This window comes from Nothobranchius furzeri, chromosome 12, assembly GCF_043380555.1.
Source record: "Nothobranchius furzeri strain GRZ-AD chromosome 12, NfurGRZ-RIMD1, whole genome shotgun sequence".
Classification (NCBI taxonomy): domain Eukaryota; kingdom Metazoa; phylum Chordata; class Actinopteri; order Cyprinodontiformes; family Nothobranchiidae; genus Nothobranchius; species Nothobranchius furzeri.
Genome location: NC_091752.1, coordinates 52,494,845 through 52,510,131, shown reverse-complemented (window position 1 = coordinate 52,510,131; position 15,287 = coordinate 52,494,845). Strand labels below are relative to the sequence as shown.

General features: G+C 45.8%; 1 protein-coding gene across 2 annotated transcripts; it reads left to right on the top strand.

Annotated features, from left to right (window-relative positions):
- The first annotated feature begins 5,032 nt into the window (after positions 1-5,032).
- gtpbp1 (GTP binding protein 1) lies at positions 5,033-14,003 on the top strand. 2 transcript variants are annotated; one of them, XM_015975376.3, is made up of 14 exons: positions 5,033-5,405; positions 6,272-6,383; positions 6,472-6,652; positions 6,733-6,916; positions 7,006-7,170; positions 11,048-11,171; positions 11,252-11,366; positions 11,439-11,583; positions 11,694-11,876; positions 11,962-12,097; positions 12,177-12,355; positions 13,156-13,314; positions 13,510-13,560; positions 13,691-14,003. In XM_015975376.3, the coding sequence occupies exons 1-14, from the start codon at positions 5,211-5,213 to the stop codon at positions 13,805-13,807; spliced, it is 2,046 nt and encodes a 681-aa protein (XP_015830862.3). In that variant the 5' UTR covers positions 5,033-5,210; the 3' UTR covers positions 13,808-14,003. The 2 variants fall into 2 exon arrangements, with proteins under 2 accessions (XP_015830862.3, XP_015830863.3); XM_015975377.3 differs by lacking the exon at positions 13,510-13,560.
- Positions 14,004-15,287: the final 1,284 nt, after the last annotated feature.

Sequence of the window (15,287 nt, the reverse complement as noted above, 5' to 3'; positions counted from 1 at the left end):
GGTGGGCTACACTGCTGAGAGCCTATGAGTACAAGATCATACATGAACCAGGCCAAGTTCATGCAAATGCGGATGCCCTCAGTCGGCTGCCACTGCCACAGACTGAGGTAGGGGAGGATGACGTGGGTCAGGTGCTCATGCTGGACTTGATGGATGACCCACCGATCACAACAGCCCAGTTAAAGCAGTGGACAGCAAAAGATGAAACACTGTCACATGTACTGTTGTGGTGCTTGCAGGGCTGGCCCAAAGAAGTGGACTCTCAGTTCAAGCCCTACAGTCAGAGAAGATTGGAGCTGAGCGTGAGAGATGGGTGTGTGTTGTGGGGAGCCAGAGTGGTTGTTCCTAGGAGGGGAAGAGCCAACCATTTAAAACAACTGCACCGCACACACCCGGGAATTTCTAAGATGAAAGGTTTGGCACGAAAATACAGGTGCTGGCCAGTAAATTAGAATATCATCAAAAGGTTGAAAATATTTCAGTAATTCCATTCAAAACGTGAAACTTGTACATTATATTCATGCAATGCACACAGACCAATGTATTTCCAATGTTCATTACATTTAAATTTGATATTCATAAGTGACAACTAATGAAAACTCCAAATTTGGTATCTCAAAAAATTAGAATATTCTGAAAAGGCTGAATATAGAAGACACCTGCTGCCACTCTAATCAGCTGATTTACTCAAAACACCTGCAAAGGCCTTTAAAAGGTCCCTCAGTCTTGTTTTGAAGGCACCACAATCATGGGGAAGACTTCTGACTTAACAGCTGTCCAAAAGACAATCATTGACACCTTGCACAAGGAGGGCAAGACACAAAAGGTGATTGCTAAAGAAGCTGGCTGTTCGCAGAGCTCTGTGTCCAAGCACATTAACAGACAGGCGAAGGGACGGAAAAAATGTGGTAGAAAAAAGTGTACAAGCTCTAGGGATAACCGCACCCTGCAGAGAATTGTGACGACAAACCCATTCAAAAATGTGGGGGAGATCCACAAAGAGTGGACTGCAGCTGGAGTCAGCGCTGCAAGAACCACCACGAGGAGACTCATGAAAGACATGGGATTCAGGTGTCGCATTCCGTGTGTCAAGCCACTCTTGAACATGAAACAGCGCAAGAAGCGTCTCGCCTGGGCCAAGGACAAAAAGGACTGGACTGATGCTGAGTGGTCCAAAGTTATGTTTTCTGATGAAAGCAAGTTCTGCATTTCCTTTGGAAATCAAGGACCCAGAGTCTGGAGGAAGAGCGGAGAAGCACAGAATCCACGTTGCATGAGGTCCAGTGTAAAGTTTCCACCGTCAGTGATGGTGTGGGGTGCCATGTCATCTGCCGGTGTTGGCCCACTCTGTTTCCTGAGGTCCAGGGTCAATGCAGCCGTCTACCAGGAAGTTTTAGAGCACTTCATGCTTCCTGCTGCTGACCAACTTTATGGGGATGCAGACTTCACCTTTCAACAGGACTTGGCACCTGCACACAGTGCCAAAACCACCAGCACCTGGTTCAAGGACCATGGTATCCCTGTCCTTGATTGGCCAGCAAACTCGCCTGACCTTAACCCCATAGAAAATCTATGGGGTATTGTGAAGCGGAGGATGCAATACGCTAGACCCAACAATGCAGAGGAGCTGAAGACGACTATCAGAGCAACCTGGGCTCTCATAACACCTGAGCAGTGCCACAGACTGATCGAGTCCATGCCACGCCGCATTACTGCAGTTATTGAGGCAAAAGGAGCCCCGACTAAGTATTGAGTGCTATACATGCACATTCTTTTCATGTTCATTCTTTTCAGTTGGCCAACATTAGAGAAACAAACATTTTTTCATTGGCCTTTAGAATATTCTAATTTTCTGAGATACCAGATTTGATGTTTTCATTGGTTGTCACCTATAAATATCAAAATTAAACGTAATAAACATCGGAAATACATTGGTCTGTGTGCATTGCATGAATATAATGTACAAGTTTCACGTTTTGAATGGAATTACTGAAATATTTTCAACCTTTTGATGATATTCTAATTTACTGGCCAGCACCTGTACATGTGGTAGCCAGGAATGGATTTGGACATAGAGACTGAAGTACAATCCTGCCACACATGTCAGGAAACCAGGAAAACTCCAGCGGCAGCACCTCTCCATCCTTGGGAGTGGCCTGAGAAACCCTGGAGTAGACTGCATGTGGATTATGCCGGCCCGCACTTGGGGAAAATGTTTCTCGTGGTGGTGGACGCTCATTCAAAGTGGATTGAGGTGTATCCCTCCAACAGCTCCACCAGCCAAGTTACAATAGAGAAGCTTAGACAATGTTTCAGCACACACGGTGATAGGTAATTTTTCATTTATCCCATATTACCTTAAAAGACGACACAGACAGAGAGAGTAGATTGATTTGTAATGTCCATGAATCGTCATGCAAGAGCTGGGCGCAGAAACCCAGCCCCCACTCTGCTCCAGCCTCAGCTCCTTCAGCTCACCAGCTCTGCCTACCCGCATTCTCCACCAAAATGTTGGGTAATATTTAATCACCATAACCCTGGAACCTGAAATAAACACTCATGACAACAAGGAAGACATTTTACCCTGAGTCCCCAAAATAATGGAGAGTTAACGCAAAGGAAAATCTCCTCCGAGGCTAACCCCACGTAACTCCCATTATTTCTCAGTTTGCCAGGGGTTTTATTTAGCAAAGGATGGAGAAGGCGGGGCCTTCTCAGGTTACAGAGGTACAGAGGTTTCCTTGGAAATCTACAATCAACAACCTTGACTGCAAACGAGCTTCTCTGCTCCACCTTTCATGAACAGCCACAGTTGGCAAACACAAAGATTCATGAAGTGTTAATAACACAAATTGGGCATATTTTAGGCCTCAAAAAGATACAAATATAAAATACCCAACACACGGCTTGCGTCAGATGGTGGTTTCAGACATTGGCACATGCTTTACAAGCCAGGAGTTTAAAAGGTTCTTGGAACAAAATGGCATTCAACATGTTACTTCGGCACCTTTCCATCCTTCCTCTAATGACCTGGCAGAAAGAGCTGTGCAAATGTTTAAACAGGGCCTAGCAAAAGTACAGGGGGATACTTTGGAAACAAGACTGACCCGATTTCTGTTCAACTAAAGAATCACACTACAGAGTACCACTGGCTTGTCACCTGTGGAGATGCTAATGTCCAGGAAATTACGTTATACCTTGGACCTTTTACTGCCAGATGTTAAAGCAAAAGTATTAAAGAGACAAAGTAAACAGAAAGAACATCATGACATACGCTGTAAGTGGAGGAGCTTTTCTCCTGAGGACAAGGTGTACATCCGGAACTACAGCCATGGTCCGAAGTGGGTGCCTTCTGTCATTCTGCAGAACACGGGTCCTGTATCATATATTGCACAAACGGGTGATGGGCACATCATGAGACGCCACTTTCATCAGATCATACAAAGGCAAGCAGGGCAGATGGGGACCTCCAGGATGGACTTGGATGGGAACGCCTGCAGCCTTCAGGTTCCGGACCAGGTGGCACTACTGCCACCCCCAGGCTTGGGGTTTCCTTCTTCGGGAGGAGATGAGTTCCTGAAACCAGCTGATTCAGCTCCAGGCTATGCCCCTGCAGAGGCCAGTAGACAGAAGGGAGATCCACTGTCGGAGCTGCGCCGCTGGGAACGCAAGAAACAGACTCCTACTTATTTGAAAGACTTTGTGTGTGAGTAGGTCTTGTGAGTTCCCTCAAAAAGAGCAAGAATACGCTCTGGGTCTCACTGGAAGGCTTGTAGACCACCCACCTTCCATGGTAAAAAAAAAAACCTGTGTAGATAAGCTGAAGAATTGTTCATGATTTATGTGATATTTTGGTTATCAGCTAAGGTTAATAATAATAATAAAAATAAAATAAATAACATTGTATTGTGTTAACATGGTGGGATCTTAAGGGGGAGGGAGTGTAGTATATTGAGAGCATACCCCGTTCCGACGGGGGGGGGGGGGGGGGGGGGGGGGGGGGGTCTGTCACCCGGATGTGTTAGTTGGTTGCCGGGGTTCTCCAGAGCAACGGTGGTTTAGACATGTGAATGCTGATGAACGATGCATCAAAAAGTTCGAGAGTTCTCTTCAATCTTGTGTGGAGCTGCTTATTTGGAAGTCAAGTTATCACAGTGATGGAAGGGAAAAGATGTTCCATTAAAAAAACAGGAACAGCTCCCTTGTTTGACAGCCGTTGACCTGTTTCTGATGTTGCTCCATGGATGTCATCAGATGTCAAGTGCCAGCTAGCTACAAACAGGCGTGTGGCACTACCGTACATCTGTCCCTGCGAATAGCAGCAACCCACCTACCCTTCATCACTGCATCCATGGATGTAGTTTTAACTTTAGAAGTGTGTGTGTGTGGTGGTGGTGGTGGTGGGGGGGGGGGGGGGCACAACTGGCATGAGGACAGGTGGTGGGGGGGTTGGTGTATTTTCAGTAAATGTGCAAAAAATACCTAAAATGAATTTTTGGATGGTAAAAATTGCAGAGGACACGAATTGACTGTGGAAAAAGTGGAGGGGACATGACCCCGTACCCCTCAAAACTACTTCCGTGTCTGGATCAGCAGGGAAAGTTCAAAGACTGAATACAGAAGTGTACCTGTTGATGTGTGGCACTGTGGTACACAGCATATTACATTTTGTTATTTGTTTTATTTTTTTACCTAATGTTTTCATATTTAATAAATATGTTTTACTGACATTAGCCTATAAATTGATTAATCTTTAGGGTGAAAATTTATCTGACTGTATCCAGGCATCAGGCATGTAAAGGGTTAAGCAGTGTTACCATCTGATTACAACATGCTAACCTTAGCTTCGTTTTAATAATATGGACGTCCCACTCACTGCTATTGGTCCACTGCTAGCTCTATAAGCAAGACTATTTGTGCACAAGATGTTTAAAAACACACGCCCTCTCACACCTCTTTTGTTAATATTTATTAGGTTGTCGAAATTCTCTTATTGAAAAGCTTGAAACCAACACTTGACCGCCATGTTTTTGAGTGTTTTTAGATGAAATTGCACAGCTAACTAGGTTGTTCGTTGCTAGGCTAATGCCAGTTAACAGTAGTAAAGAGTGAGTTAGCGGTCAGAGTGTGTGTGCGTGCGTGTTTGGTTGTCAGCCGTCGTCGGAATAATTTGCACAGCCTGTAATTTAGTGCTACAAAGTTGTCATAGAATGGCATCTGCGTCGGCGGCGCATGAGCCAAACATAACCCCGGGCTCCCTAGCGTTGGCTGACGCTTTACTCCCCGCGAGCATCTTCGCTCCAGACCGGGGCGGATGCGGGGAAGAGGCCGGGGACGAGTGCCTCGAGGACGCGGACGTTATCAACGGCGAGCCCGAGGCTCGTGGGATTGACTGTAGCAGCAAGGTACGCAAGGCCCTGGATATTCGAGCACGTAATAAATGAATGAAAATATAAATGTGGCTCATGCATATTACGTCATTATTATCAAGCGTTGCACGGTGGGCTATAATGTAGCTATTAAGATGAATTTGAATACTTAATTTAAAAACGCAGCTAACTTATTTGGGGTTGACTTTAAATGAGCTAGCTTTAGCTCCAGCTGATGCATGCTGACATTCGTAACAACACCATATGTTACACTAGCGCTTTTATAGCATCTGACTAAAGTATAACTTAGTCACAGAACATGTAAACCTCTCAACAAAAGACACATGTAATTAAATATAGTAAAAGCTGAAATAAAAGCATTTGTCATGATGTAATAAGTGTCTGACTGCAAGAAGGAAATCAGTTATTTCCTGCAGTTGTCACATTACTCTTGACAAAGGTGGGCATTATATGTCCCACAAGATTGCACAGTGTTACATTAGGATACAGGGGTATGTTGACTTCTAACTAGTAATCATTAGGACTTATTTGGATGTAGTAATAATCATATAAATAAAACTGTCTCAGCAAACCCAGTTGTTTAATTTTAGCATTCATAATAATACTGACACTATAATTACTGATGGAGCATTGCTGTGATATATGATGACGTTTTTTTACTGTGTTCATTTGTAAGTTTTAGAGTGTTTCATGGGAAGATGGACAGGTGTTTTCGCGTGTGAAAAGCCTCTGAACTCACCATCCTCTCACGTTTTCCCTCGTCAGACACTTGTTATTACATCATGACAAATGCTTTTATTTCAGCTTTTACTATATTTAATGTCCTGAAAATACAACTTTCCTTTTCATATTTGGGATTTCTCTTTATCTGAACCCAACAGTTGGCACTTGTTAGCCCAAATGGGGAGCAGTATGACTCTTTACTGCGGCAGCTTCGTGACAGGATGGAAGAGGGCTGCGGAGAGACCATCTATGTGGTTGGGATGGGCTCTGGTGAGAAACTTAAATAACGAACACGTACGTGAAATCTCACACCACTTTGTGTGGTTCCTAAATAAGCAGTTTATCTCTTCCTGAGTAGATGGTGGTGACTGGGGTCTGGATGAGAAAGATATGGAGGCCTCAGTAGCAACAGTGCACTCTATGTGTGAGCAGCTGGACTCGGACCTCATTTCCTTGAGAGAACGCAGCGAGGCTGCCGGGACGGTGCGTGACTATCTGATTCGGAGGAGAGTGGGCGAGCTGGACTTCCTGGAGGTCAGGTATGTTATCAGGTGGTTGTAGACGGTAGTAAAGTAACTTAGTTATCATCTGGAACACTAAAGGTGTTTCTGTCCCTCAGGGTTGCTGTGGTGGGGAACGTGGATGCCGGGAAGAGTACCCTGCTGGGGGTGTTGACGCACGGTGAGCTGGACAACGGCAGGGGCTTCGCCCGTCAGAAACTCTTCAGACACAAGCATGAGATGGAAAGCGGCCGGACCAGCAGCGTGGGCAACGACATCCTGGGGTTCGATCAGGAGGGGCAGGTGAGGGCTAAAATATGGGGCCCATCAGCGAGATGATCGTGAGTTCATGTGGGCTCATGGCTACTGGTGCAATCTCTGTTTACGCCCAGGTTGTCAACAAACCTGACAGCCATGGAGGAAGTCTGGACTGGACCAAAATCTGTGAGAAGTCTTCCAAAGTCATTACCTTCATCGACTTGGCCGGCCACGAAAAATACCTGAAAACCACTGTGTTTGGCATGACGGGACACCTTCCAGACTTCTGCATGCTCATGGTCAGAAACTACAAGAGCCAAGGATGTGTGTCGGCGTGCTTATGTTGGGAATGTAAAACAGTACTTCACTTTAAATAAGTTTACACAGATTTATTTACTGCATCAGACTGGTGACTGTGTCTGAGCAGCTTCAGACCTGCAGCCTGACAGGCGACTAAAGAGCTGATAGGATGGGGGATGTCAGGCCAGAGCAGATCATAACCAAATGGTGTGTTTATGTGGTCATGCACTAAGACCACTGCAGTCTTAGTGCATGACCGCTAAGACATCCTACCACTAGAGTCCCTATAGACGTTGTAATAACTGCACCAGTCTTGGTCAGAGGAGCATTTTAGGACAGAAAACAAGCAGACAAGGCTTTAGCATCAACACAGGAGGTGATGAGGACTCATCTTGAAGTCTAATTTTACTTCTCAGCATTCTTTTTTCAGCTAATGTACATTTTAGATTTCCTATCTGCAAAATTATTTTTACACGGTTTCTAGCTTGGAAGTCTGCAACCTGCTAGCCTAGTGAACTAGACCAAATCCTTGCTCTGCAAAGTTTGGTCTAGGAACGCTCCATAGGAACCTCCTTAGCCCCTAGCAGCATTCTGGCTGGCCAATCCCAGCTCTCTATAGGGGGTTTCAAACCGACTGAGCTCTTATCAGCTTTGTGGGCCAATCAGGGCCCTCTTTTTGTCTGGGGCAGGATTATGCAACGGAGTGGAACAAGATGGCGACAGCTCGTTTGAAGCAGCTTTTACATCAATTTTGGACTATTAGGACATGGGTTTTATTAGAATCAGGAGAAGATAGATGTATTTAAGTCCTTTATTTAGAAAAAGGATGTATTTCCAAATTCAAGTTGTTCGTTGTCCAGTAGCATGCGGAGATCCTGCAGCTCTGGAGCTACAAGTGGGCATTTGGACATTCTACAATGGCTCCCAATAATTCTGCCTAAAAATTATTTAAACAAAAACAAAATAAGTTTTTATATGTAGATACAATATAATATGCAGGTTTAAGCAGCTTTGGAGATTTTTCAGAAAATAATTTTATTGAATTTGAACAGAATGGCACCAAAAGTTACCAGTGATATTTCATTCATTTCAAAAAGTCGCAAAATTCCATAGAAAAAAATTCATACTTTATTTTCTTAAATTTTTTTCTTCAAAAATTAAATAACTCACTATTTATAGAAGAGAAAAAATTGGACTTCGTCAGAATTTTCATGTCATTCTCAGGAATATGAGGGAAAATTTGATCTTTTTCAGTGTTCCCAATCCTCTTCTATAGTGTTTGTTTTATAATTGTGAGTTGTCTTTTATTCAAAAACTCCTGTAATGGTTTAAAAAAGTTGATTTAACTGCTTTTTGGATTGTAACTCTGTCAGGCCCCTGAATAAGCTGGACTAACTTATATCCACGGAAGATCGCTGCGTTCAGCTGGATCTTGGAGAGGGAATTGACTATTTCAAATTTTAACTGCTCTTCCTTGAACCGTCACCTTATCATGGTGGAGGAGTTTGAGTGCCCTAATGATCCTAGGAGCTATGTTGTCTGGGGCACTTTGTGCCCCTGGTAGGGTCTCCCATGACAAATTGATCTTAGGTGAAGGGAATCGTTTCAGAGGATCTTTCATGGATGTAAAAACAAAGAGTCGGAGTACCCGGCCCGGAGGGTTACCGGGGTCCCACCCTAGAGCCAGGCCTGGGGTTGGGGCCCGTGAGCGAGCGCCTGATGGCCGGGCTTTCACCCATGGGGCCCGACCGGGCCAAGCCCGAATCGGATACATGGGCTCATCCAACTGTGGACCCACCACCCGCAGGAGGAACATGAAGGGTCCAGTGCATTGTGGATCGGGTGGCAGACCGAGGCGGGAGCCTTGGCGGTCCGATCCCCGGACAAGGAAACTGGTTTTTGGGACATGGAACGTCACCTCGCTGGCGGGGAAGGAGCAGGAGCTTGTGACAGAGGTTGAGCGGTACCGGCTAGTTATAGTCGGACTCACCTCGACACATAGCGTTGGCTCTGGAACCCAAGTCCTTGAGAGGGGTTGGACACTCTCCTTTGCTGGAGTTGCTCTGGGTGAGAGGCGGAGGGCTGGGGTTGGCTTTTTGTTAGCCCCAAGACTCTCTGCCTGTGTGTTGGGGTTTACCCCGGGGGACGAGAGGGTAGCTTCCCTGCACCTTCGGGTCGGGGAACGGGTCCTGACTGTTGTTTGTGCTTATGGGCCAAATATCAGGTCAGAGTACCCACCCTTTTTGGAGTCCCTGGGACGAGTGACAGATAGTGATCCTGGACGCCTCCCTGGGGAGGTGTTTCAGGCATGTCCTGCCGGCAGGAGGCCCCCGGGTCGACCCAGGACACGTTGGAGAGTTTACATCTCCAATTTGGTCCGGGAACGCCTTGGGGTCCTGCCGGAGGAGCTGGTGGAGAAGGCCGGGGAGAGGACGGTCTGGAGCTCCCTAGTTGGGATGCTGCCCCTGCGACCCGGACCCGGATAAGCGGAGGAAGACGACGACGAAATTTTAACTGTTGTTACCAAAAAGGTAAAACAAGCTCTAGTAAAAGAAGGATCCCTGCAAAGATTCTTCTGAACAATCAGATGTTTAGCTCAGATTGTTGGGGAGCAAAACGAAAGCCCGGCTTTCCACTGGATGTGTAAGGACATTTAACATAATGGATTCAGTCTACCCGCGAGCGCCCTTCCCACCGGGAACATTTCAGATGTGAAACAGCGGGGGAAGCGTTCCACACCGCTGGTGCCGCGAGTTTGCTAAATCACTTTCGAATTGTAAATTCACGCGGAAGTTCTGCAAACGAGGAAAAAGACATCACCACGCATCCAAAAAGGTCTATGGTTTAATTCCTGTTCTGTTTACGTCAGCTACAGAGGTTTCACAGGGAATTATGTACTTTTTTTAATAGTTTAGTAACTGGAAATCTCCACGACTTTTACTTTGAAAGTTTCCAGATGTTTGGCACTGCTTTCGTATTTGACTTCCTGTCGGACTTGATCTGAACTGATGAGCTTGACATATTTTTGAAGAGCAGTGGAAAAACTAGACTCCCACTCCTTCTTTCCACTTCACGTGAAAACGTCGCAAAACGTTCTATGCAGCAATTAGCCGCCAAAATAGTGGACGCGTTCCTTTCCACCGGCAGCAAAGTTTAACGGCGTCCCAGAAGCGAGGGGACGCCATCATTACATGTCATGTCTGGTTTTTATGCCCTACGTTTCCAAAACACGTCAAACGCCATAGCTTAGATTGTGCCAGACAGGAAGTCGAGCACAAAAGCAGTGTAAAACACCCGTAAACTTTCAAAATAAAAGTCAGATGCGGGTAAGCGTACATCATTTCCTGTTAAAATCCCCGTAGTCGATGTAAACACAACAGAACAAGCAGTTGTCTTTCTCCTTGCTTATTAGTGTGTGTGGACATCTGAAATCCACGTGGTGTTGCAGTTCTCCTGTGATTTTGTGACATCACGGAATCGGCTGTGAGCTTTCGCTGCCGTTTTGTGTCAGCAGTGCTCCCGACTGGGAATGAGCTCGCAATGAAAACGCCGCTTTCATGGCTGGTGGAAAGAAGGAGTAAAGCATAAGCGACGGGTCCCTACGCTTCTGGGACGCTTCCCAGCCAGTAAAAATTATCCCATCCACTCTCTATATAATGGTGTTATAACGGCGGCTAATTGCTCCGTGCTACACCATGCGGATGCTAGGTGATGCTCACGCGTCTGGCGCAAAGGCCAGGATAGACATGCTTCTTTATAACTGAGAGACAGTTGGTCCTCTTGGTGGGTTTTATTACGTTTACAAGTGCAAAAGAAGCCCCAGACGCATCTAACAAGTCCAGTTATAATATGGTTACAAGTGTTTTCTTTTTGCAGGTTGGCAGTAATGCTGGGATTGTGGGGATGACCAAAGAGCATCTGGGCTTGGCTCTAGCTCTTAATGTGCCTGTTTTTGTTGTGGTAACCAAGATAGACATGTGTCCAGCCAATATTTTACAAGGTTTGTGGTCTGGAGCTTGCCTCCTGTATTATAGGTGACGATTCGTTTGCCGTTTTTGACGCTTGCCTTTCTTCTGACAGAGACTTTAAAGTTGCTCCAGAGGTTACTGAAGTCGCCAGGATGTAGAAAGATTCCCGTCCTGGTGCAGAGCAAAGATGATGTCATTGTGGCAGCATCAAACTTCAGCTCAGAGAGGTACTGGATCCTTCCAGAACACATGTGGAGTTAGAACCACCGTGTCTAAACCTGCGTATGGTTTTCCTCCAGGATGTGTCCCATCTTTCAGATCTCTAATGTGACGGGGGAAAACATGGACCTGCTGAAAATGTTTCTCAACCTGCTGTCCTCCAGGACGTCCTACAGGGATGATCAGCCCGCCGAGTTCCAGATAGACGATACCTACTCCGTTCCGGTACTCAAACCTCGCACAAGATCTGTTTGCATGCCGATTTAAATGAGTTTATTTTATTATGTTTTACCTTTAAAGTTACCAAACTGCTGCTGTGGTTCTGTTGGTCTCAGGGGGTGGGGACCGTAGTTTCAGGAACTACTTTACGAGGACTCATTCGTCTGAATGATACCATGCTCCTGGGTCCAGATCCTCTTGGTAGCTTCATCTCCATTGCTGTTAAATCCATCCACCGCAAAAGAATGCCTGTGAAGGAGGTTAGAGGAGGCCAGACTGCCTCGTTTGCTCTCAAAAAGGTAGGAGGAGGTTGTTTCACAGCTCCGTCTAGTGGAGAGAGTTGGGATGGCAACAAGGTCTTCATCTCCTGTGTTTATCCTAAAGATAAAGCGCTCATCTATAAGGAAAGGCATGGTCATGGTGTCGCCCAAGCTAAACCCTCAGGCCACTTGGGAGTTTGAGGCTGAAATCCTGGTCCTGCATCATCCCACTACGATATCGCCCAGATATCAGGCCATGGGTGGGTAACAGTGGCCAACACGACCATCCCATAATTAGACACCAGATTAATCCATTCACTCCTGTGTTTTCTATCTCAGTCCACTGTGGCAGTATAAGGCAGACGGCGACCATCCTGTCCATGAACAGAGACTGCTTACGGACAGGGGACAAGGCTACGGTCCACTTCCGCTTCATCAAAACCCCCGAGTATCTGCACTGTGACCAGAGGCTGGTGTTCAGGGAGGGCCGCACCAAAGCAGTAGGGACCATCACTAAGGTACCAGAGCTGATGACACGTTAAGACTGAAGATCATGTCACGTCCTTCTGCTCTGATTTAAGATGGGCGACACTTTAGTTTAGGCCCGTTTCCACTATCGGAACTTCGTGGTATGTGCGTGCCTCCATTTCTCTGGGCCGACCCAAAAGGACCATTTTGGTCATTTCCGGAACCAACGGAGTACCTGAGCTGGGGTAGGTACTTGGAATGGTCTTGCAGAGTTGCAAGGCAGGACTTGTGGGTAACTCACGCCAGCTCACCACACAACCAGCAGTTGTTCTATTGGAAGAGCTGCTTTTGAAGCAGAATGGAAGGAAAATAAAATAAGCAGCATTGATGCTGGTTTAAAATCATTGTTTCTAAACTACCAACTACTAAAAATGTGGTGAAATTCCCCCACAACGTCATAATTTTGGACACTGCGGTCTCACAGAGCACCGCAAAAAATGAAGCTTCTTCCGGTCGTCGAACGCAGCTTTTTACATCACGCAGCCAGTCGCCCGAATAGATAGTTAGGGCATACTTTGACAGAACAAAACTTTTAATGTAATTAATGTCCGTGGACGCCTTTTGGCGATGATCTGTGACGTCATCACGCATCACTGAAGCAGCCACGATATACTGATGTCCTAAAGTCCTGAAAGGGACGATTTTGGATGGCTGAGAATACCCAGCCATAGTTTTCCCCCATCCCAGAACGATCCCAGACCTCCTATAGTGGAAACACGGCTACTAAAATCAGGCTAACTTTTCTAACTCACACTGGTTCCTTGTGTTTTACGTCTCAACTTCTTTGCAGCTGCTACACTCCACCAACAACATGCCCTCAAACTCCAAACCTCCACAAATCAAAATGCAGTCCACAAAAAAGACGCCACTCCGAAAAGAGGACGGTACCACGGCAACCAGTGAGGACGCAACGATAGCACAGCCAGCCGGCCCAAACACGTCACAACCGGTGAGTGGGTGATGCTGGACGTGTCCGTGTGTTTCCTACCCAACAACATGGGTCAGATCTAACTCTTTAACCTCTTCCCCTTTTCTCTCCTCTTTAATTTCTTAACCATCAACTAACACCTTCTGGTTTGTTCAATCCCAACTCACACGTGTCGCTTCGCTCTTTGCACTCTTTGCTTGCGTTCGGCTTCCAAAGGGAGAGGGAGACGATGACCCTCAGATAAAGGAGGGCAACAAAGAGAACAAGGTAAAGTGTGGAGCCCAAAAGCGTCTTAATGGGATCCCTGCGTGTCACGTGAAAGTGGGAGGAGCTTGTGTTACAGCTCTGAAGTGACGTTTCAAGGTGCCTAACAGTTAATGTGGTCTGGTTTTTGCAGCCAAAGTCTGGAGGAGGTGGAAGGAGACGAGGGGGCCAGAGACACAAAGGAAAAGGTCAAAACAGCACAACCAACTCAATACCAGCTCCCTCCTCGGCAGGAACAGGAAACGGTTGAACCTCTCGTTCCATAAACCATGAAAAAGAAGATGTGATGGGAGCAGCAGTCTCTTTCCTCGCCTGTTAACCGTTTTTATTATAAACAGACACCGTTTCTGCATTCTCCTGTTAGCTGCATTTACTAGTTGGAGTAGTTTGGAAGTAGTGATGTTCTTGATGAGCCACTGAAGGATGGATACAAGCAGCTATGGTTTAAGTTTCCTCGTGCATTCCTTGCGTTTTTGCAGTGAGTGACAAGTTGTTCTATTTATCTTGCAGATGTAAATTAGCTGTTGTGTTAATTGGAAAGATGTACAAAATGTATGCAAATCAGAGATGAATGTTGCAGAGGGCATGCGATGACTCAAAATACAAAAACACGAGCATTATTTTACCCGTGGGTTATTTATTTGGTAGAATATTTACTCTTGGTTGGTTGTAACCATCCTAATCTCACCGAGGTCTTAGATTCAGTCACGCTTCCACCATCAGTCCAGCAGCGTTCAAACAAAAATGTCAAGCCGATAACAAATATGATGCATTATTTGTGACTCTAGTACCCCATTTGTTGCTGTTTAAGTCACATTTTAACACCGCTGCAGAAAGGACCGTTAATAAACACACTTCAACAGTTTGTGCTTTTTGCATTTGTGTTTAGGGACAGCAGTAGCTCAGGAGGTAGAGTGGGTTGTCCAGTAATCATACGGTTGCAGGTCCAATCCCGGCTCCGACCAGAGAATGTTGCTGTTGTGTTCTTGGGTAAGACATGTAACCCCCCTTGCCTGCTGGTGGTGGTCGGATGGACCGGTAGCTCCAATGTTCTGCAGCCTCGCCTGTCAGTGCACCCCAGGTCAGCTGTAGCCACATCGTAGCTCATCCCCACCAGCGTGTGAATGGGTCAATGACTGATTGTGTTGTAAAGCGCCTTGGGGGGTTGTAGAACTCTTTCTGCTATACAAATACAGGCCATGTTTTAAATTTAGAATTGATTTGTGCTCATCACATCAGATTACAGCTTTGTGTATTTTTCACTGATCTATGTCAGCCAATCACTGATGGCTTCTCAGGTAAAACTCAAAATTAGAATATGGGGCAAAAGTTAAATCGTGTCAATAATTCTACTTAAAAGGTGAAACAAAAATACAAGAGACTCATTACATGCAAAGTCATATATTTAAAGTATTCATTATAATTGTGATGATTATGGCTTACATCTTATAATAACCTCACATTCAAAATATCATAATGTGAAAAGGTTCAATTTTCTAGACTCAAAGTGTCACACTGATCAGCCAATGGATCCAAAACACCTGCAAACGATTCCTGAGCCTAGATCAAGGGTGTCAAACTCCGGTCCTCATGGCTGGTATCCTGCCTTTTTCCTGTTTCCCTGTTCCAACAGAGTTGAGTCACCTGTGCAGCAGCTCATCAAGCCCTCCAGAAGCCTGTTAATCACCAGCTGGTTGAAATCAGGCGTGTTGAAGCAGGGATAATGTGGG

What these genes read in the sequence shown, in the direction of transcription:
- gtpbp1 (XM_015975376.3), top strand. Translation starts at nt 5,211, where the DNA reads ATGGCATCTGCGTCGGCGGCGCATGAGCCAAACATAACCCCGGGCTCC. An exon ending in TGTGGTTGGGATGGGCTCTG is followed by an intron (nt 6,384 to 6,471) that starts GTGAGAAACTTA and finishes CTTCCTGAGTAG; the next exon opens with ATGGTGGTGACTGGGGTCTG. An exon ending in CAGTAGGGACCATCACTAAG is followed by an intron (nt 12,356 to 13,155) that starts GTACCAGAGCTG and finishes ACTTCTTTGCAG; the next exon opens with CTGCTACACTCCACCAACAA.